General features: G+C 39.6%; 3 protein-coding genes across 3 annotated transcripts; 2 read left to right on the forward strand and 1 right to left on the reverse strand.

The window, feature by feature from the left end:
• The first annotated feature begins 2,059 nt into the window (after positions 1-2,059).
• Positions 2,060-6,456, forward strand: LOC133018365 (uncharacterized). The gene is made up of 6 exons (XM_061084721.1): positions 2,060-2,345; positions 3,226-3,408; positions 3,492-3,749; positions 5,133-5,231; positions 5,445-5,462; positions 5,748-6,456. Exons 1-6 carry the CDS (start codon positions 2,279-2,281, stop codon positions 5,831-5,833), a joined length of 711 nt encoding a protein of 236 aa, XP_060940704.1. The 5' UTR covers positions 2,060-2,278; the 3' UTR covers positions 5,834-6,456.
• Positions 6,457-7,988: 1,532 nt separating this feature from the next.
• On the forward strand, positions 7,989-11,729 carry cdc20 (cell division cycle 20 homolog). The gene is made up of 11 exons (XM_061084724.1): positions 7,989-8,072; positions 8,331-8,548; positions 8,862-9,004; positions 9,088-9,184; positions 9,635-9,760; positions 9,957-10,153; positions 10,250-10,344; positions 10,444-10,681; positions 10,790-10,915; positions 11,043-11,160; positions 11,255-11,729. The coding sequence occupies exons 2-11, from the start codon at positions 8,359-8,361 to the stop codon at positions 11,431-11,433; spliced, it is 1,509 nt and encodes a 502-aa protein (XP_060940707.1). The 5' UTR covers positions 7,989-8,072; positions 8,331-8,358; the 3' UTR covers positions 11,434-11,729.
• Positions 11,730-13,769: 2,040 nt separating this feature from the next.
• elovl1a (ELOVL fatty acid elongase 1a) lies at positions 13,770-16,011 on the reverse strand. The gene is made up of 7 exons (XM_061084765.1): positions 15,951-16,011; positions 15,664-15,854; positions 15,204-15,284; positions 14,683-14,739; positions 14,462-14,567; positions 14,172-14,311; positions 13,770-14,075 (listed from the first exon to the last, which is right to left on the reverse strand). Exons 1-7 carry the CDS (start codon positions 16,009-16,011, stop codon positions 13,770-13,772), a joined length of 942 nt encoding a protein of 313 aa, XP_060940748.1.
• Positions 16,012-16,235: the final 224 nt, after the last annotated feature.

The raw sequence follows: 16,235 nt of genomic DNA on the forward strand, positions 1-16,235 counted from the left end.
TTACGTGATGAACATTAAAATATTAAACACATATTAATAAAACTCTCAAACAAGATATTCTGTTTTTTAAAAAAATATATTTACACATATCCTCTCACTCTTTCTTTTTAAACATTTAAAAAAAAAACTCTGTTTAGGTCCTATTCATGTGTGTCTTTTTATTCTCATATGTTTCTTGTTGCTCAAAGTATCAAGACAAATCAACATGCCTTACAAATGTGTTTATTTTTTCCACTCCTGTTTACTATTTTATTGGTACAGATCATTGTCCAACAAAATACGTAGGTCCCTGTTGAATTCCCATTGCAGGCTCCTGCAGCCATGCCAACTTTGTTTATAAGAACAAGAGCAGGAAATTAAGGGAAAAGAAACATGAGATACTGTACGAAGATAATATTTTTTGTATAAAAAAAACATGAGTCACACGCTTTTAAAACCAAAGTCCTATAAAAAAGTGTAGCTTGTGTAATTTCACCATGTATCTCTGCACAGCAAGTCGTTTTGATTAACATGTCTTTAGAAAAGCCTGGCTCCTTCAAAGCAGACTGTTTATACAATCTTTTCCTGTCTGTCCTGCATACCTTCCATTTTGGGATTATGCCTGTAGAAGACTGAAGAGCTAGGTCTTGAGATCTGCTAAACATAACATGTCACATTTTAAACACCCCACATACGCAGCAGATAAACAGACACTAGCTGAAAACATCTTATCCTTAGTACGCTCCTATGTCATTTGATAAAAAAAAATTAGGAACATACAGTAGAGATTATATTTGACCTACTATTTGGATAAGCAGACCAAGAGACAGAGATGAACAACATGTTCCTTATATCAGACTTATAAAAACAACAGATATCATCAGGATAAAGATACATTTGAAACTTTAAGCCTTTGCCCCTAAGATAAAGAATAATTGTAAATACGCAGGATTATGTTAAACTGGACATCTGGCTAAATATTTTTGGAAGCTACATGTCACAGAATCATTGACAAGCCAGGCAGCAGTTACATTTACTTATTAACATTCCTCTACATTGGGTAACGGGTGAATAGAATCTGAATTTATCTAGTGAGTTTTAGATTTGTAATGTAGAGGACCCTTTTGAAAAGGGAAAGTTGTATAATTTTTTTTTTATCTCTAAAGAACAAGTTTGGTCATGTAGTCACATCACTGTCACCACACATCAAGAGGGTTCCTGATTTGAATCCCTGTTTTGGTCTTTCTGTGTCTTCCTTTCTTTTTCTCCTCATACTCTTCCTCCCACAGTCTAAAGACATGCAGATTTTGCTTAGTGTGGGAGACTTTGAACCGTGAATGTGAGAGTTACCATGTATATTCATGCGGTGATATGATCACCTCTCTTGGTTTAGGTAAAGTCTTGCCCCAACAAGCCTGAATTTGCAATTATGTCTTTACCAGTTGCTGCCACAGGGAATGGGTACTTGTTGCTATGGTCACCACACTTGATTTAACCAACTATTATCCCTTGTCCTGGTTTAAATAAACTCGTTCAATAACAAGCCTGACTTTGGGATCAGGGCTTAATCTGTTGTTGCCATTGGAAATGGTTACTTATTGCTATGGTTACCACACTTGACTAAACTAACTCTGATCACCTGTCCTGGGTTAACTAAACTCATGCAATAACAAGTCTGATTTGGGGATTAGTACTTAACCTGTTGTTGGCCTGGTGAAGGGTTACTTATTGCTATGGTTACCACACTTTATTTAACTACATATAATCACATGTCCGGGTTTAACTAAACTCGTGCCATGACAATCCTGACTTTGGGATTAGGTCTTTATCCGTTGTTGTCACAGAGAACTTGTTGTTATGCTAACAGAACTAGTTTATCGCCTGAAGCGGTGGTCTTTAGAAGAACCGGTTACGATCAGCATTGGTGGGAAGACTCGTGTGGAGTGTCTCGATAAATAAGCGTGTGTGGAGCTGATCGGATCCCGTCTCGACACGATCTGCAGCTGAGGACCATGATTCCGCTGGGCCACAGCTCCGTCAGCCAATCACACGTCAGACGGATGCAGATTTAAAGAGAACTCGGTGGAGGCTGCAGAGAAGAAGCACGGCGAGGAGGAGGAGGAGCAGAAGCAGAAGCAAAAGCAGAAGCAGAAGCAGATCGGTGTGTCGGTGTCCTCGGTGAAGCTGCTGGTCTGCAGGTCTCATTCGTGCACTGGTCCCACCTTAATGGCTTAAACCGATTCGGGCTATTTCCAACCGTGGAGATTTCTGGAGATTTGAGGCTGAGCCCAAGCTGGAAATGAAGTTTCTTGGCTTTCTCGTGTTAATGCTGTGCCGCTCGTCTCGGGCTTTTCCTGCTCCAGTGGGTAAGAAGAGGCTTGTTTGTGCTGCATGTCATTTCCCCCCCCTGTGAACAAACAGATTCATAACAGCAGAAACTTGGAACTGACCATGTAGATATCCGTGTTGTAGGGGGTGGAAAGTACCGTAGGCCACTACTTCTGGCAAAACTTATATTCTTTTGTGAAACTTCGTGTTCAGTTTTTTTTTCTCTCACTTCAAACCAACTGTGTGTTTATTTCATATGGAAATCATGTGATCATATTGAATATGAATCCACTTGATTTGCAGAACACCTTCCAACATAATAGATAAACCAGGGCAGTGCCATAAAGAGTTAAATCCACCCAGCTTTGCCTGAAATGATTTACTGTACGTCTGCTGTGTTTGGATTGCTCAGGTGTGTCTGGCAAAGCTGTCATCCCTTATTATTTCTCTATATTTATAGGACTCGTATAAGTTACTTTAGACAGTAAATGTTTGAATTGCACGAGTAAAAAACACCTAACATTTAATGTAGTTACCCCCAAACACTTAAGTGTCAGTTGTGTCTGGAGAATATTGAGAATATGTATATTGCAGCACAAGTTACTTTTCCATTTAAAAACCTGTTTTGCATGACCCTGTTTCTTTACTTATTAACTTTTTTGCATTGATAAAATGAAAGTAGAGAAGATCCACCACAGAGGAAATACACAATTGACACCGCAGCACAAGGAAGTAGCAGCCCAAGGAGGCAAATGTAGTTAGAATACAATATAAATACTATATACAATACAAATATATCATACACAGAACTAAGCCTGTTTTTCTAAATGTTTAGTATAACAAACGGGGCCCAATGAAGGATTTGGAGTGTTGCTTCTTTTCTGCCTCACTGTGCATGTTATATTTCTCCTCCATCAGATACTGTCATAGTCCAGGCCCAGCAGTGGGGAGTGGTGGGTGCTGAGAGGGTCGAGGAACAGGTTCTTCTCAATGGAGTGTCACTGCCCAGCACAAGCCAGGAATTCAACAATATAAAGGAAAGCATTTCAACCGATGCACTCCTCCTTGCTCTCATCAGTGTGAACCAGACTTCAGTGCTCAGTAAGCAATTCACCGTGGGCTCCAGCTGTGTGTAAGTCAGAGGTGATGCTGTGACTTGTGAAATCTCTTGTTGTGCTACCTAGGGAACCACACTGTTCTGCGCTCTCGTGAATGCATACTGGAGGGGTCTGAGCTGCACTGGACGGACCGTGTGTTCTATGATGGGAAGGTCTATCTCACTCTGGACCACTCGGACACGTGGACGGCCCATGTTCCACAAGCGCTGGCCATCAAAGTGTTGTGGGACCAGGAAGAGGAGCGCACGCGGTCAGAGAGGATCCGCCTTCAGGAGGGATGCATCAGGCTCATGAGGGAGCTGAAGCTTTCGACGGAACAGTCGGGTGTGTATTCTTCGTGGCTTTTTTTTTTTTTTTTTTTTTTATCATCATGATCATCAAGCTTGAAGATTTTACACACAAACTACTTTGTACTGAGAGGGAACTCATGGTGCAACTCCTATTTTAAAATAATGATGACATGCTGACTGTTGATCCTGCTGGTTTGTGTTGGGTGAACAGTGATTCCAATCAAATGACCAGATTAGCTGCACACTTTTTAACTTTTTAACTTAATTTGTTAAGTATAATGACACATCGGAGTGAATATCCTAGTGCATAATAATAATAGTAATTATCAGTGGGTGCTGATCAATTACTGGATCAGCACCCACCCCTGGGCCAAGCTGATGTCTGGTTTTGTCTGAACATCATTCCAAAATCCATGGTATTCAATTTACATTGGTTTAAAATGGATGTAGTCTGTGAAGATTCTCCGTCGCACAGGCCATGGTATCTTCCGGAATTTTACGATTACATTTCTTTGTCATAAGGGTTTGAAAATGACATCTAAGGAGTCAGGCCCAAAAAAATTCCATCTCAGTCGGGCTCTAATTTTACATGGAGAATTCGAAGCATTTTTCATGATTAACCTGTTGTTGGCCTGGTGAAGGGTTACTTATTGCTATGGTTACCACACTTTATTTAACTACCTAAAATCACATGTCCGGGTTTAACTAAACTCAGGCCATGGTATCTTCCGGAATTTTACGATTACATTTCTTTGTCATAAGGGTTTGAAAATGACATCTAAGGAGTCAATGCCACATACATATATTTTTATATATATATACATATTGGTATTTGAAATGTTCTACGCCTTAATATTGACATTTTCATCGGCCCAAAAAAATTCCATCTCAGTCGTGCTCTAATTTTACATGGAGAATTCGAAGCATTTAACATGATTAACCTGTTGTTGGCCTGGTGAAGGGTTACTTATTGCTATGGTTACCACACTTTATTTAACTACCTATAATCACATGTCCAGGTTTAACTAAACTCGTGCCATGACAATCCTGACTTTGGGATTAGGTCTCAGTCGGGCTCTAATTTTACATGGAGAATTCGAAGCATTTTACATGATTCATTTGTTCAGTGTTCTCACTACAGTGCTGGTTGAATAGATAGAACTGACCTCAATGTTGGGTAATAGGTTCACTGGGCCCATTGCTGTCTGGTGGTTATGACACTGAAGAAACTGCTTGAATGTTGCTGGTGGCTGTGAACTGTGGAGGCAGCTGATGGCGTTTGCCTGTTAGTCATATGACTGAATGAATGAAAAAATAAAAAGGTTAAACTCAAGTAATACCCATTTCCTCCCATCTCCACCTACAACCCCACATGTTTTACAGTAGCCAGTTTACAAATGTGAAATGTTTTCTTTAGGTGCAGGGATTCCCTTGCCTCGGGTTCTGATCCCCATCCTGGCACTGCTGGCGTTTACAGGCTTTATCCTGATCAGCCTCCTCCTCACCAAAAAAAAAGGTGAGTAAAAAAAGATTGTTTTTTCCATGTGGCTACTAATAAATGAAGATGAACGACCTTTTTTAAAAATCATTTACATTCTTAACAACACAGCAAAATGATTCAGTTTCAAGGGTGGTGCACTTTAATGTTAATGTTTAAACTCTGAATGCAATACCTCAGTTCCCTTCGTATGCATGGTCATGTGTTTTGTCTTTCTCACCCTCTGCCTAGGTTTGAGGCACCCTGGAGGTAAGAGAACAACAACCCTTATGTTTTCATTTGAACTTCTTAGTTAACTGTGTAGGGGGAGGATGGATAGAAAGTTAAATATTAAGTAGACTGAAAGCAGCATACCCTTTTTGATGGGTACATTGCTTGTAATCTTCAAGGTGTTCATGTGCCAGTCATGGGATTGTGTCTATCCTGATTTGCTGAACGAAAGTGAAGGGTATCAACTCACTTTTATTGTGACTGAATATGACTGCTGCAGGTCCTTCCAGGTCATGCATGTATTTATATGTGATTTCTTCGCAGGGGTTGTTGGCTCTCTCATACATTACCCCAAGGACATGACTGAAAAGGCTCCAGAGAAAAAAGGCAATGGTTACTGTACCTTGTGATGCAAAGCTCCAGCTAAATGTCGGACTTGGGTTTGAGCTCTCTCCTCTGTGTCTACTGTTGAATGTCCACTTCATGATTTAACCTTAAATATGTTTCTTCTCTCTATGATGACACTGTTGCTAAATGAATGGAAACATATCTTTGCTCTAGAGCACTAACCACCTACTGTGACGAGCCAGTCTGCATTTCAGACATTAGTATATGCACTTTATCATGCATGTATCACACTGCTGTTTTTATCCCGTGTATCTTTCAAATGTATGCATTCACCCACAGAAATATAAGAATGTTTACTGCCTGTAGCAATCTACAAACTTCTTTTTGCTCACTTAACAAGGGCAGAAGTTTCCACTAGTTTGACATAGTCAGACAGATTCTGTGTCAAGTCCTCAAAGTATCTAGTGAAAGTTACCACAGAGAATGTAACAAATGGTCAAGCAGTGTGTTCAAAAAGCACTTCTGTGTAATTTCCAAAGAGGCTGACCTAGCCGTGGTGTTTGATTTAAAAAACAAATGTATCCTACTGGTTCAATTTATGAGTGCTGTTGCAATTGTCAATATTTTGTTTCCTATTATGTTTGTAAAATTTACAGAAATTTTAAATTAAAGATGCTTTATTCGAGGTTTATTTGATATGATCCCATTTTTTTTGAGAATGACATGAAAAAACGATGATTCACATTAGTTTGGTAATTATTATTTTCTAAGTATCTAAGGAAGGTACTTTTCCCACAGGCATGAATATATTGTGTGTCGACATTGAAGTGAGATCATGTTGAAAAATTGACCTTTAATCCAAGCTGAAACACCTCATATAAACTTTAGTGTGTGCTTACTCAATGTATTTGTACACGGGTTTCATGATGGATTTCAAATGTTGAAATGAGAAATTAAAAAAACAAGCCGTCTCACCTGCCCAACATTATGCTGCTGCGCCCCTGGCACACATGTATTTTCAAGAGAGCCCTACCATAAGAACAGGTTTAAAAAAAAAACAACCATAACGTTTAGCCATAGACTGAGTGCAGTTTTACATTAAAGCTGCCGAGCGGGCCAGAGTCACCAGGTCATTTATTCCATTGTGCTGCTCTGTAGATGTGACCAACAAAGTGTTTACTACAGATTTGATACTGAAAATGAATAGTATCCGTTTTAATTTATTGTGTTTTCAGTAACATCCCTTCAAGGTGTTTATTCTCACAGACGAGGCTCTGTGATATTTCCTTTTTTAGAAATTATATTAAATCTCAAATATTGAGAGCATTTACAGTATTTTGTCTGCATTCATTAAAATAATCTCAACACAGTGGCCAGGTTGTATTTCTTTGTTTTTAAGTGACTTTTCAGCACCTAACACATCAATTAGTTCATGCACATCTGATCATGTGATTACTCTTGGGTAACAGAACAAAGACAATTCAATTAAAAACACACCTAATAGAAAAACCTTACAGGTGCTAATTAGTTTTCACTGTGTGAATAAATATTTAAATGTCTCCCGTCAACATGTAAAGATGTGAATTGTTTGCCCATTTTTCAGATTTACCGCCTGTAGATTGTGAGAAGTCTTTGATCATCTCTATCCAATGAGTTTCTCCTATAGTCGTACTTTGACAATTCATCATGCTATAATCAAATAAATGCACTTGATTTTGAAGCGAAGCAACTTACACTTAAAACCTTTCCACAGAAAATGTATATTTAAATGTGTCTGTATAAGTTGTCTGTAGTTGTTTTTAGTCAAACAGCCTTTTATCTTATCTATTTTTCTAATTTTAATTTAATTGTATTTAATTAAATTATTATTATTATTATTTAATTTGATTTGATTTAATTATTGTTATAAATCCGCTTTATAAACAAAGCAGTTTATACACCAGAGAAGTATTATTATTGTTAATAATAATTAATATTAATAATAATAATATGTTACCATATTTGCCCAGTAGATGGCGGTAGGTTTTTCTTGGATAGGAAGTGTTGTTTTACAGACGTTGACACGTCATGAAGTCCACTCCACCAATCAAACGGACGCATTCGTAAACGTTACCATGGCGATGGCAGCAGCTACTTGAACGAGCCAATCACAGGAGGGCTTACAGGCATTTAAACCGTGCGGCGTCATATCCACAGAATTCAAACTGTGGGAGCAGAGGAGAGAGAGAAGCCGCAGATCATCCACGTTTTTCCGGACGAGCTGAATTGAATTTGTTGTTCAAAAGTTCCGGATTCCTTCAGGTAGTCAGCGGAGTTTTACTTTTCGTAGTAGATTAAATAAAACTGCTTCTCGCTGCGTCAGCTAATGCTAACTTGCGTTTGTTTAACCGACTGTAGCTGCTTTGAGTAACAGCAACAACGCGAGGCGAAAGGGCTGAAGCTAGCTAGCATTGTTTTGAGTGGTGCTAACTCACCGAGCTAACACACATGAAACACACAACCTGGATCAGCTGCTGTTGTTCATTGTAAATGTAAGTAAACTCCTTTTTCCTCTCCCAGGTCGTGTGAACACCTGGTACAGAGAAACATGGCGCAGTTCGGGTTTGAGAACGACATCCACAGCATCCTGAAGCTGGACATGCCCATCAGCAACGCTCCCATGGCGAGGTGGCAGAGGAAGGCCAGCTCCTCCAGCTCCTCCGCCCTCAGCGGCCTGTCGCCGGGCAAATCCACCAACGTGTCGCTGAGCTCCTCCAAGACCCCCAGCAAGACCCCAGGTAACGGAACAGCCATTAAAACCAAGCGACCATGACAACGCTGTTATATCTCTGCGAAAAGAAAAAAAAAAACACTAACAATTTTTGAAACTTACAATTTAGTAGCACCTAAATGGCACTTACTTATTGCATTTTGTAGTTTTGCTTTATTTTTTGAAGAACTTGTACTTTCTTGATTCTTGTTGTTCTTGGTTTGTACCCTCGAGGTTGAATGCACTTATTTATAAGTCGCTTTGGATAAAAGCGTCAGCTAAATGAAATGTAATGTAACACCAAACCACAACTTTCTCCTCCCGTGTGTCTGTGTTCATAGGTAAAAATAAAAAGCAAACGCCCTCCAAAATGGGGGGTGACCGCTTCATCCCCACCAGGAACAGCAACCAGATGGATGTGGCGAGTTTCCTGCTCACGAAGGAGAACGATTGCTTGGACACAAACAACACAGCAGGGAAATCAGTGAGTTATAAACCATGCATCTGCCCTGATCCCTCTTGTACGTGAACTAGTGCACTGATCAACCCTGTGTGTGGTTTTTCTAGGACAGCCAGAAAGCCTGGTCTGTGTCACTGAATGGATACAACATTGAAGAGGCAAAGATCCTGCACCTGGGAGGGAAACCACTGAATGCACCAGAAGGTGAGCGAGCAGAGTTCAACCAGTTCTAGCCTGTCTTCACTGGCTGGAGGGGTTTTTGTTCATTTGTTTGTTTTTAAATCTATTTGGTTTGAACCGTTCTGAGATCAAAGTTCTTTCCTTTTCATATCGGAGCCGCTCGGACTCTAGAAACATTTAATTCATTGCTGAAGGCACACTTGTTTTCACTGGCTTGTGCAATATGTTTATTCTCAAATATTTAGAATTATGAGTTTTTTTATTTTCTATTAATTCTATTTAAAAATCTACATGCATTTCATATCTAATCCTGTTCAGCACTTTGCTCCTCTGTGGTTTTTCAAATTTGATATTTAAATAAACCTTGACTTTACACTTGCATGACTATTCTGCTTAGTAGGAATATTGCATGACTATAGACGGTGAGGATTTCTTGAAATGTAATACTCTTTTTATTTTTTGTCTTATTTGCAGGTTATCAAAACAACCTGAAAGTCCTCTACAGCCAGGTTGCAACTCCTGCCTCGGCCAAGAAGACGAGATACATTTCTGTAACTCCAGACAGAATCCTGGATGCTCCTGCACTTCGCAATGATTTCTGTGGGTTCTGTTCTTTTGAGTGATTCCTAATGACATTCATTCACGTTCAAGCATTTTATTCTTTAACAGCAATCTATGCATAACTTGTCGTGTTTTGGATTCATGCAATCTATTTTAGCAATCCATACAGTATGTTAAGCTCTTCATTCATAAATATTTCGAAACAACTTATTTATGTTTTTTCTTTCTTTAACAGATTTGAATCTGCTTGACTGGAGCAGTCGGAACGTTCTTGCTGTGGCTCTTCATAACACTGCTTACCTGTGGGACGCCAGTCAAGGAGACATCATTCAGCTCATGAAGCTGGACCGAGAGGAGGACTACATCTGCTCCTTGTCCTGGACCAAAGAGGGAAGCTACCTGGCCATCGGCACAAGTGACTGCAAAGTGCAGGTCAGTTTGGTGACAAACACACATTACCCCCTTAGTTCATAAGATGCACTATATTTAGTATAATTACTGATTGTTGTTTTTTTATGTATTTTATAGCTGTGGGATGTTGAAAACCAGAAGCGTTTACGGAGCATGCCCAGCCACACAGCCAGAGTTGGAAGCCTGAGCTGGAATGACCATATTCTCTCCAGGTAAATTTGCTCTATTATCTGATTTAAAAATACATTTCTCCAGTGTTTTTTTACTTTGTTGGACTCGGGTGTAGTGTTTTCTACCGTGTTCTCCCCAAGTGGCTCCAGATCAGGACACATCCACCACCATGATGTGAGGGTGGCAGACCACCACATCTCCACACTCAGCGGTCACTCGCAGGAGGTGTGTGGCCTGACGTGGTCCCCCGACGGGCGCTACCTGGCCAGTGGAGGCAACGACAACCTGGTGTGCGTGTGGCCCCGTGCGAACGGGGGCAGCGCCAGCAACGACAGCCAATCAGTCCGCTGCTGGAGCGAACATCAAGGAGCTGTCAAGGTGAGCAGCTGTGTATTTATACTTCCAGTATTTGGGTAGATGTGAAAATGCTTTGTCATAAATATTCTCTGCTATAAACGTGACATTCAATTTTGGATGTGTTTTTAGGCTTTGGCCTGGTGTCCATGGCAGCCGAACATCCTCGCATCCGGAGGTGGTACCAGTGATCGTCACATCCGGATCTGGAATGTAAACAGTGGCTCCTGCATCAGCTCCCTTGACACTCAGTCCCAGGTAATGCACACTCAAAGCTGTTTTCAGACAGAATCAGATTATTTACGTTTAAGTTTTAAGAATGCTTTTAATTTGGCGGTGACAACAAAGACCTTTACTTAAATTACACAATAACTTTGCCTTTCAGATCTCATCGCTGTCGTTTGCACCGAACTATAAAGAACTGGTCTCTGCTCATGGATATGCCCACAACAATGTCGTTATCTGGAACTATCCGTCTCTCACCAGAGTCGCAGAACTCAACGGTGAGTTAATGTTTCGACAAGACTGTTTCTGTACGTGTTCAGACACTTTATGTTGAAAGATCTGTACTCTAACATGCATTCTGTGTGTTTTTAGGCCACGAGGACAGAGTTCTGAGTTTGACTATGAGCCCCGACTGCTCTACCGTTGCGACGGTCGCTGGGGACGAAACGATTCGTATGTGGAAGAGCTTTGAACTGGATCCAGTTAAGAAGAAGGCCAAAGAAAGGCTGGTGAAATCAACCAACAGTGTCATTCATCATTCAATCAGATAATTGTCTTTTGTCTTGATTTGGGGTTTTTAGTCTCTGTATACTGAATTTGTACACATGTTTTATTTAATCAACAATAAAGTTATCCACCTGGTATTTTGGCCATAAATGGCTTCTTGCTGCTCTACCTAATGGGTTATTTGTCTCAATTGTTTATACAGGTCAGGTAGTGTGGTAAAGTTCAAGTGTTGACTTTACAATAAAATTGTGAGCTGTACAGTACTACAGCTCACAATTTTATTGTAATCATGATCAATTGTATACAATGGATTGGGTTATAAATAAATGTTTTCACTGTTATGTGCCTAAATGAGCAATTTGTGAATTTTTTCTTCTTCTGTTAAACTGTAGTGCTGGGACAATATCAGTATTTTTATGTATCTTGACAATCCCCTTCTCCCGAGACCTTAGTCTTTCCCTCTGTTTAGTGCATTTGTGTGTAGGGGAAGGCTGTCCAGATACTTGTTGGGATGAAGCAGGGCAGAGTGTTTGTGCTGTACAGCCCTCGAAACAGATTATTCAGACTCACTTAAAAACGAGGGCTATGAGAATTTCCCAGAATGCCCAGAGACGCACAAATGTAGTATTATTCTCAATTGTTAAGGATTTCAAAATTAAGAATGATTGCAATCTCTGTCTAACAATTTCTATGAGTTATTTTTTTGAATGATAATCCGGTATTTTAATAGTTTCATGTCTGTTTTGCTACACAAGATAACTGTCAAACAAGGGGAGAATTAGGATTCAGCCCTAATCACCACCAGTGACGTTTTGGCTGCAAACAAATAAACCCAGACACAAGGCTTGTTTCTTAATCCTATTTGTCAGATAACCACTAACTTGTTTCCTTTAATTCTACCACATTTTCTATCGATTCATAATATGGAGGCTTTTACTGTCTGAAACAGACTAAGTTTGTGATCAGACAAAATTAAATCGTGCATTTGTGCTGCAGATCCTAATTCATGCACGTCGCTACCAGTCAACTATCGGAACTACAGTACAATGGTACTCGGAGACCTCATCTCCAGCAAGGTCCAACCATCTGCTAATGAAGCCACATGCACCAATTATAATTTAATATAAATATAGATTTCGTTTCATTAATTATTCTAATGGGAAACTAATGCTAAGATATGCACTGTTGTGAGGATCATGACGGAAAATATCCTAGAGTACCAAAAATGTATTTTCTTCCTTGGGTATGTTGGTAGTGTTTTTGCATAATCCTGCCAATTTACACAGTACAAAAATCATGCAGAGGAATTTTCCATGTTATTTCCTCCTACATAAACTCTTTCCTCTAACTTCTGAGATTCTTATTATGGTTTCAGAAAAATGTTTATTTTTTCAATGGCAGAAGTTAAAATTACAACATCTTTGGAGTTTTCAAGTCAGAAACATGTCAAACATAAGTTTGAACCATGAGTCAATTACATCATATTAACATATTACTTAGTCTTTCGAGGCAGATGTCAAACCCAATTTTTGAAAGCTTGCACTTCACAACTCGATAGTCTTCCACGGTGTATTTAACAGAAACACTGATATATATTTATGCATGTGCATATTCAGGAAACAGCATCTACAGCATTGTGAATTGTTAACTTCACTCAGAGTGGGCTGATAGAATAGACCACACAAAGTAACAAAACTCAGACATGCATGATCACACAAAAGCAGTGTACACCTCATTACCTCAGTATGCAAAAAATGCAAAAGTCTATTGAATACTGTAATATACAGTTTAACATTTCATTTCCACAATTCTTAATATTGAAAAATTGAGGTGTGATATATTTCTTACAAAACTGCACACCACACAACTTTTTCCCAAATGACACAGACATTTATCAGTTTTTTTTTTTATTATTTCAAATGATAAATAAGAACAGACAAAAGAAGAAAAACAATTGTATTAAAACTTTTGTTTTGGCATAAGCTTTGTGGCAGTTATTTACACGTGCAAGTCTTTCAGTGGGAACGGTGCGATACTTTTCAAACAAACAGGGTCACGCCGGCCGAACGGCAGTGTGTGTAAAGGTCGAGTTGGAGAACACTTTCAGGGACTGGATGAGAACCAATCTTCATGTAGCGTGGGTCACAGTCAATAGTTTTCACAAGAACCAACAGTGTGTAACATGTAGAGATCACCACCAAAAACAATATGGCATATCCCAATAAATGTGCATATGCTTAAAAGACTAGACTAATTATTATGAACAGAAGCAGTATATCGGAATCTGTGTCACACCAATATGCTACTATATGAACGATGAAGGACAGGTGGCGCTATAGAGCCACCTGCTGTTCTTCCTTCTCAATCCCAGTCCCTTAAGTTAGATTTCCTTTACTTTGCCCATGACGATTTTGCCGTTGGTGTAGTGGGCCACGTGTCCATTCTCCTTGTGCTTGCCGTTGGCCACAGCGATGGGTTCGCTGGTCGAGCCGTTCATCTTCGGCTTGTCGTTTGAGGCGGGCAGCCGCTTGCCCTTTATGTAGGTCTGCACCCAGAAGTTGGAGAATAACAGGAAGAAGAAGACTCCGTACATCCAGATCAAGTGGATATACCACTTCACCTGGTAGTCACATTTCTCCATGAAGTAGTACTGGCTGATGTGGATGGAGACCAGGACAAACTGAACCTGGAGAGACAGGGACAGGGCATGTGGTTAGAAATGAGTTTACATTACCGATGATTTCAATGGTATTAGATTTTGTAATTTGAAATGGGGACGTACAAGCTGTATGGCAGTCATGTATTTCTTCCACCACAGGTATTTCTGGAAGCGAGGCCCTGCAGCAGAGAGTCCGTAGTAGAAGTACATGATAACATGGATGCCTGCATTCACCATAGCGTGGAAGCTGCCCATTCCACTAGCTTGAGAAGAAAAACACAGGAAATTGTCTCAACATATGGCTTTTAAAAAAAAAAAATAGTTACATTATCCATGTTAAAGCCACAACACACACAGACAAATTGTAAACGTGATAAGAGTATGTAGCATTATATGATGTTGAGTGAACTCACAAGGAGTCAGTGTGACGCCCCACCACCACGTCAACGGCATGAAGGAGTGATGGAACACGTGGAGAAACGTGATCTGGCGTTCTTTCTTCCTCAGCACAAAGAATACCTGAAATATAAAAAATTCAGCTAAGCTCAAGTTGATATGTACATGATGTATATGCCAAAACATGTTGACGAGTCAGCAGGAAAAAAAAAGAAAGAAAAGATGAAAGTCTCCTTACCGTGTCGAGGAGCTCAATGAATTTTGAAAAATAAAACAGCCAACAAACTTGAACCATCTGGGGGGAAGGAAAAGATAGGAAAAAGTTGTAATCTCAAAATGTCACTGTAAATTTTCACCAAAAGGAGACAAATACCAATTTATTTATTACTGTACTGAACAGCTGAACTAAAATTATTTTCAGGGCCCAACAATGAAGAAAAAAATATGAGCACAAACCCCTGTCAAGCTAACTGCGTCAAATCTAACTCTCAAAAAATATCATTGGAAATAATTAAAACAATTATAAAAGTGAAAAAAAAAGAATCCTTTGTGTAATCCTGCTCACAGAATAAACACTAAATACACATATTTTTAAATGAACTTTAAAATACTAAAAACCACGTATAGTCAACTAAAAAATACATCTTGATTTATATTCATTTATTTAGTTGACCACCTGAGATAATAAAACTTAATATATTCAACTAGACATGTTTTGTCAGTGTAATAAAATGAGACGAGATGATGAACCCAACTTACTCTGAGAGTTTCAGGGCGGGTGGACGTGTCGACTAGGTCACATCTCCATGTATAGGTGGTGCCCCATCCAGACAACAAGAACTATGGGCAAAACAAAACAAAAAAACACATTCTCTTATTGTCAAACATTACATTTCATTTGATTTAGCGGACGCTTTTATCAAAAGCGACTTATGAATAAGTGCATTCAACCACGAGGGTACAAACCCAGAATAGCAAGAATCATGCAAGTACATTAGCTAAAAAAAAAAAAAAAAAACTACAAAGTGCTACAACTACACATCATAAAATAGATGATGCTACACATCATTTTGGTTGACGATGGTTATTATTAGACCATCATATTCTTAACCAAGGTGTAGTCAGAAGAGAGGCGTTTTTAGAAGGTGTATACGAGCAAAAGCTGGTTAGCGCTCCACAAGAGATGCGAGTCAGCTCCATTCGTTGCTTTTTTTCTTACCTCCACCACTATGTAGCCATTTAGTAAAACCATGCTGACGTTGTAGACGATCATGGCTGCTTTTAAACTAAAGGGTTTGCGGTTCGCCATCAGGCGAGGCCCGACGTACACAGAGAAGAAGACGTAGGCCAACAGGATGAGAATATTCCCTACGGGACTCTGCATCAGAGGGTATTCTCTGACTCTGACATCTGAGGAGGACAAACACACACACAAATGCTCAGTAATTCACATCTTTAAAAAAATCTGCTGTGGAATGAATCACTGACGGAGACAAAGACACTTACCGGTTCTTAGTAATACAGAATTGTGCAACTCTAAAATGTTTGACCAAGCTTCCCCAAGCATGGTGACGACTTGCTTTTTCTTTAGTTCCTGTGAAAGTCCTGAAAAATATGAAAAAGACATAAGATTGTAAAATCAGCAGACGAGGAGCGGAGCTGAAGGTTAGCCGGACAGGTGAGCAACTGAAAGACCCATCCACCTGGTTTCCCCCCCGACTGAACAAACAAGGAAACAGCTGCAGGCTCATCAGACACCACAGAGAGCCATAATGTACATAATGTTTAAAA

Source organism: Limanda limanda, chromosome 13 (assembly GCF_963576545.1).
Source record: "Limanda limanda chromosome 13, fLimLim1.1, whole genome shotgun sequence".
Classification (NCBI taxonomy): domain Eukaryota; kingdom Metazoa; phylum Chordata; class Actinopteri; order Pleuronectiformes; family Pleuronectidae; genus Limanda; species Limanda limanda.

Coding starts and splice junctions, on each gene's coding strand:
- LOC133018365 (XM_061084721.1), top strand. CDS start 2,279: ATGAAGTTTCTTGGCTTTCTCGTGTTAATGCTGTGCCGCTCGTCTCGG. Junction 2,346..3,225: donor GGCTTTTCCTGCTCCAGTGG/GTAAGAAGAGGC, acceptor CTCCTCCATCAG/ATACTGTCATAGTCCAGGCC. Junction 3,750..5,132: donor GCTTTCGACGGAACAGTCGG/GTGTGTATTCTT, acceptor TGTTTTCTTTAG/GTGCAGGGATTCCCTTGCCT.
- cdc20 (XM_061084724.1), top strand. CDS start 8,359: ATGGCGCAGTTCGGGTTTGAGAACGACATCCACAGCATCCTGAAGCTG. Junction 9,185..9,634: donor ACCACTGAATGCACCAGAAG/GTGAGCGAGCAG, acceptor TCTTATTTGCAG/GTTATCAAAACAACCTGAAA. Junction 11,161..11,254: donor CAGAGTCGCAGAACTCAACG/GTGAGTTAATGT, acceptor GTGTGTTTTTAG/GCCACGAGGACAGAGTTCTG.
- elovl1a (XM_061084765.1), bottom strand. CDS start 16,011: ATGCTTGGGGAAGCTTGGTCAAACATTTTAGAGTTGCACAATTCTGTA. Junction 14,568..14,682: donor TCATTGAGCTCCTCGACACG/GTAAGGAGACTT, acceptor TTTATATTTCAG/GTATTCTTTGTGCTGAGGAA. Junction 14,312..14,461: donor GGGCGTCACACTGACTCCTT/GTGAGTTCACTC, acceptor TTTCTTCTCAAG/CTAGTGGAATGGGCAGCTTC.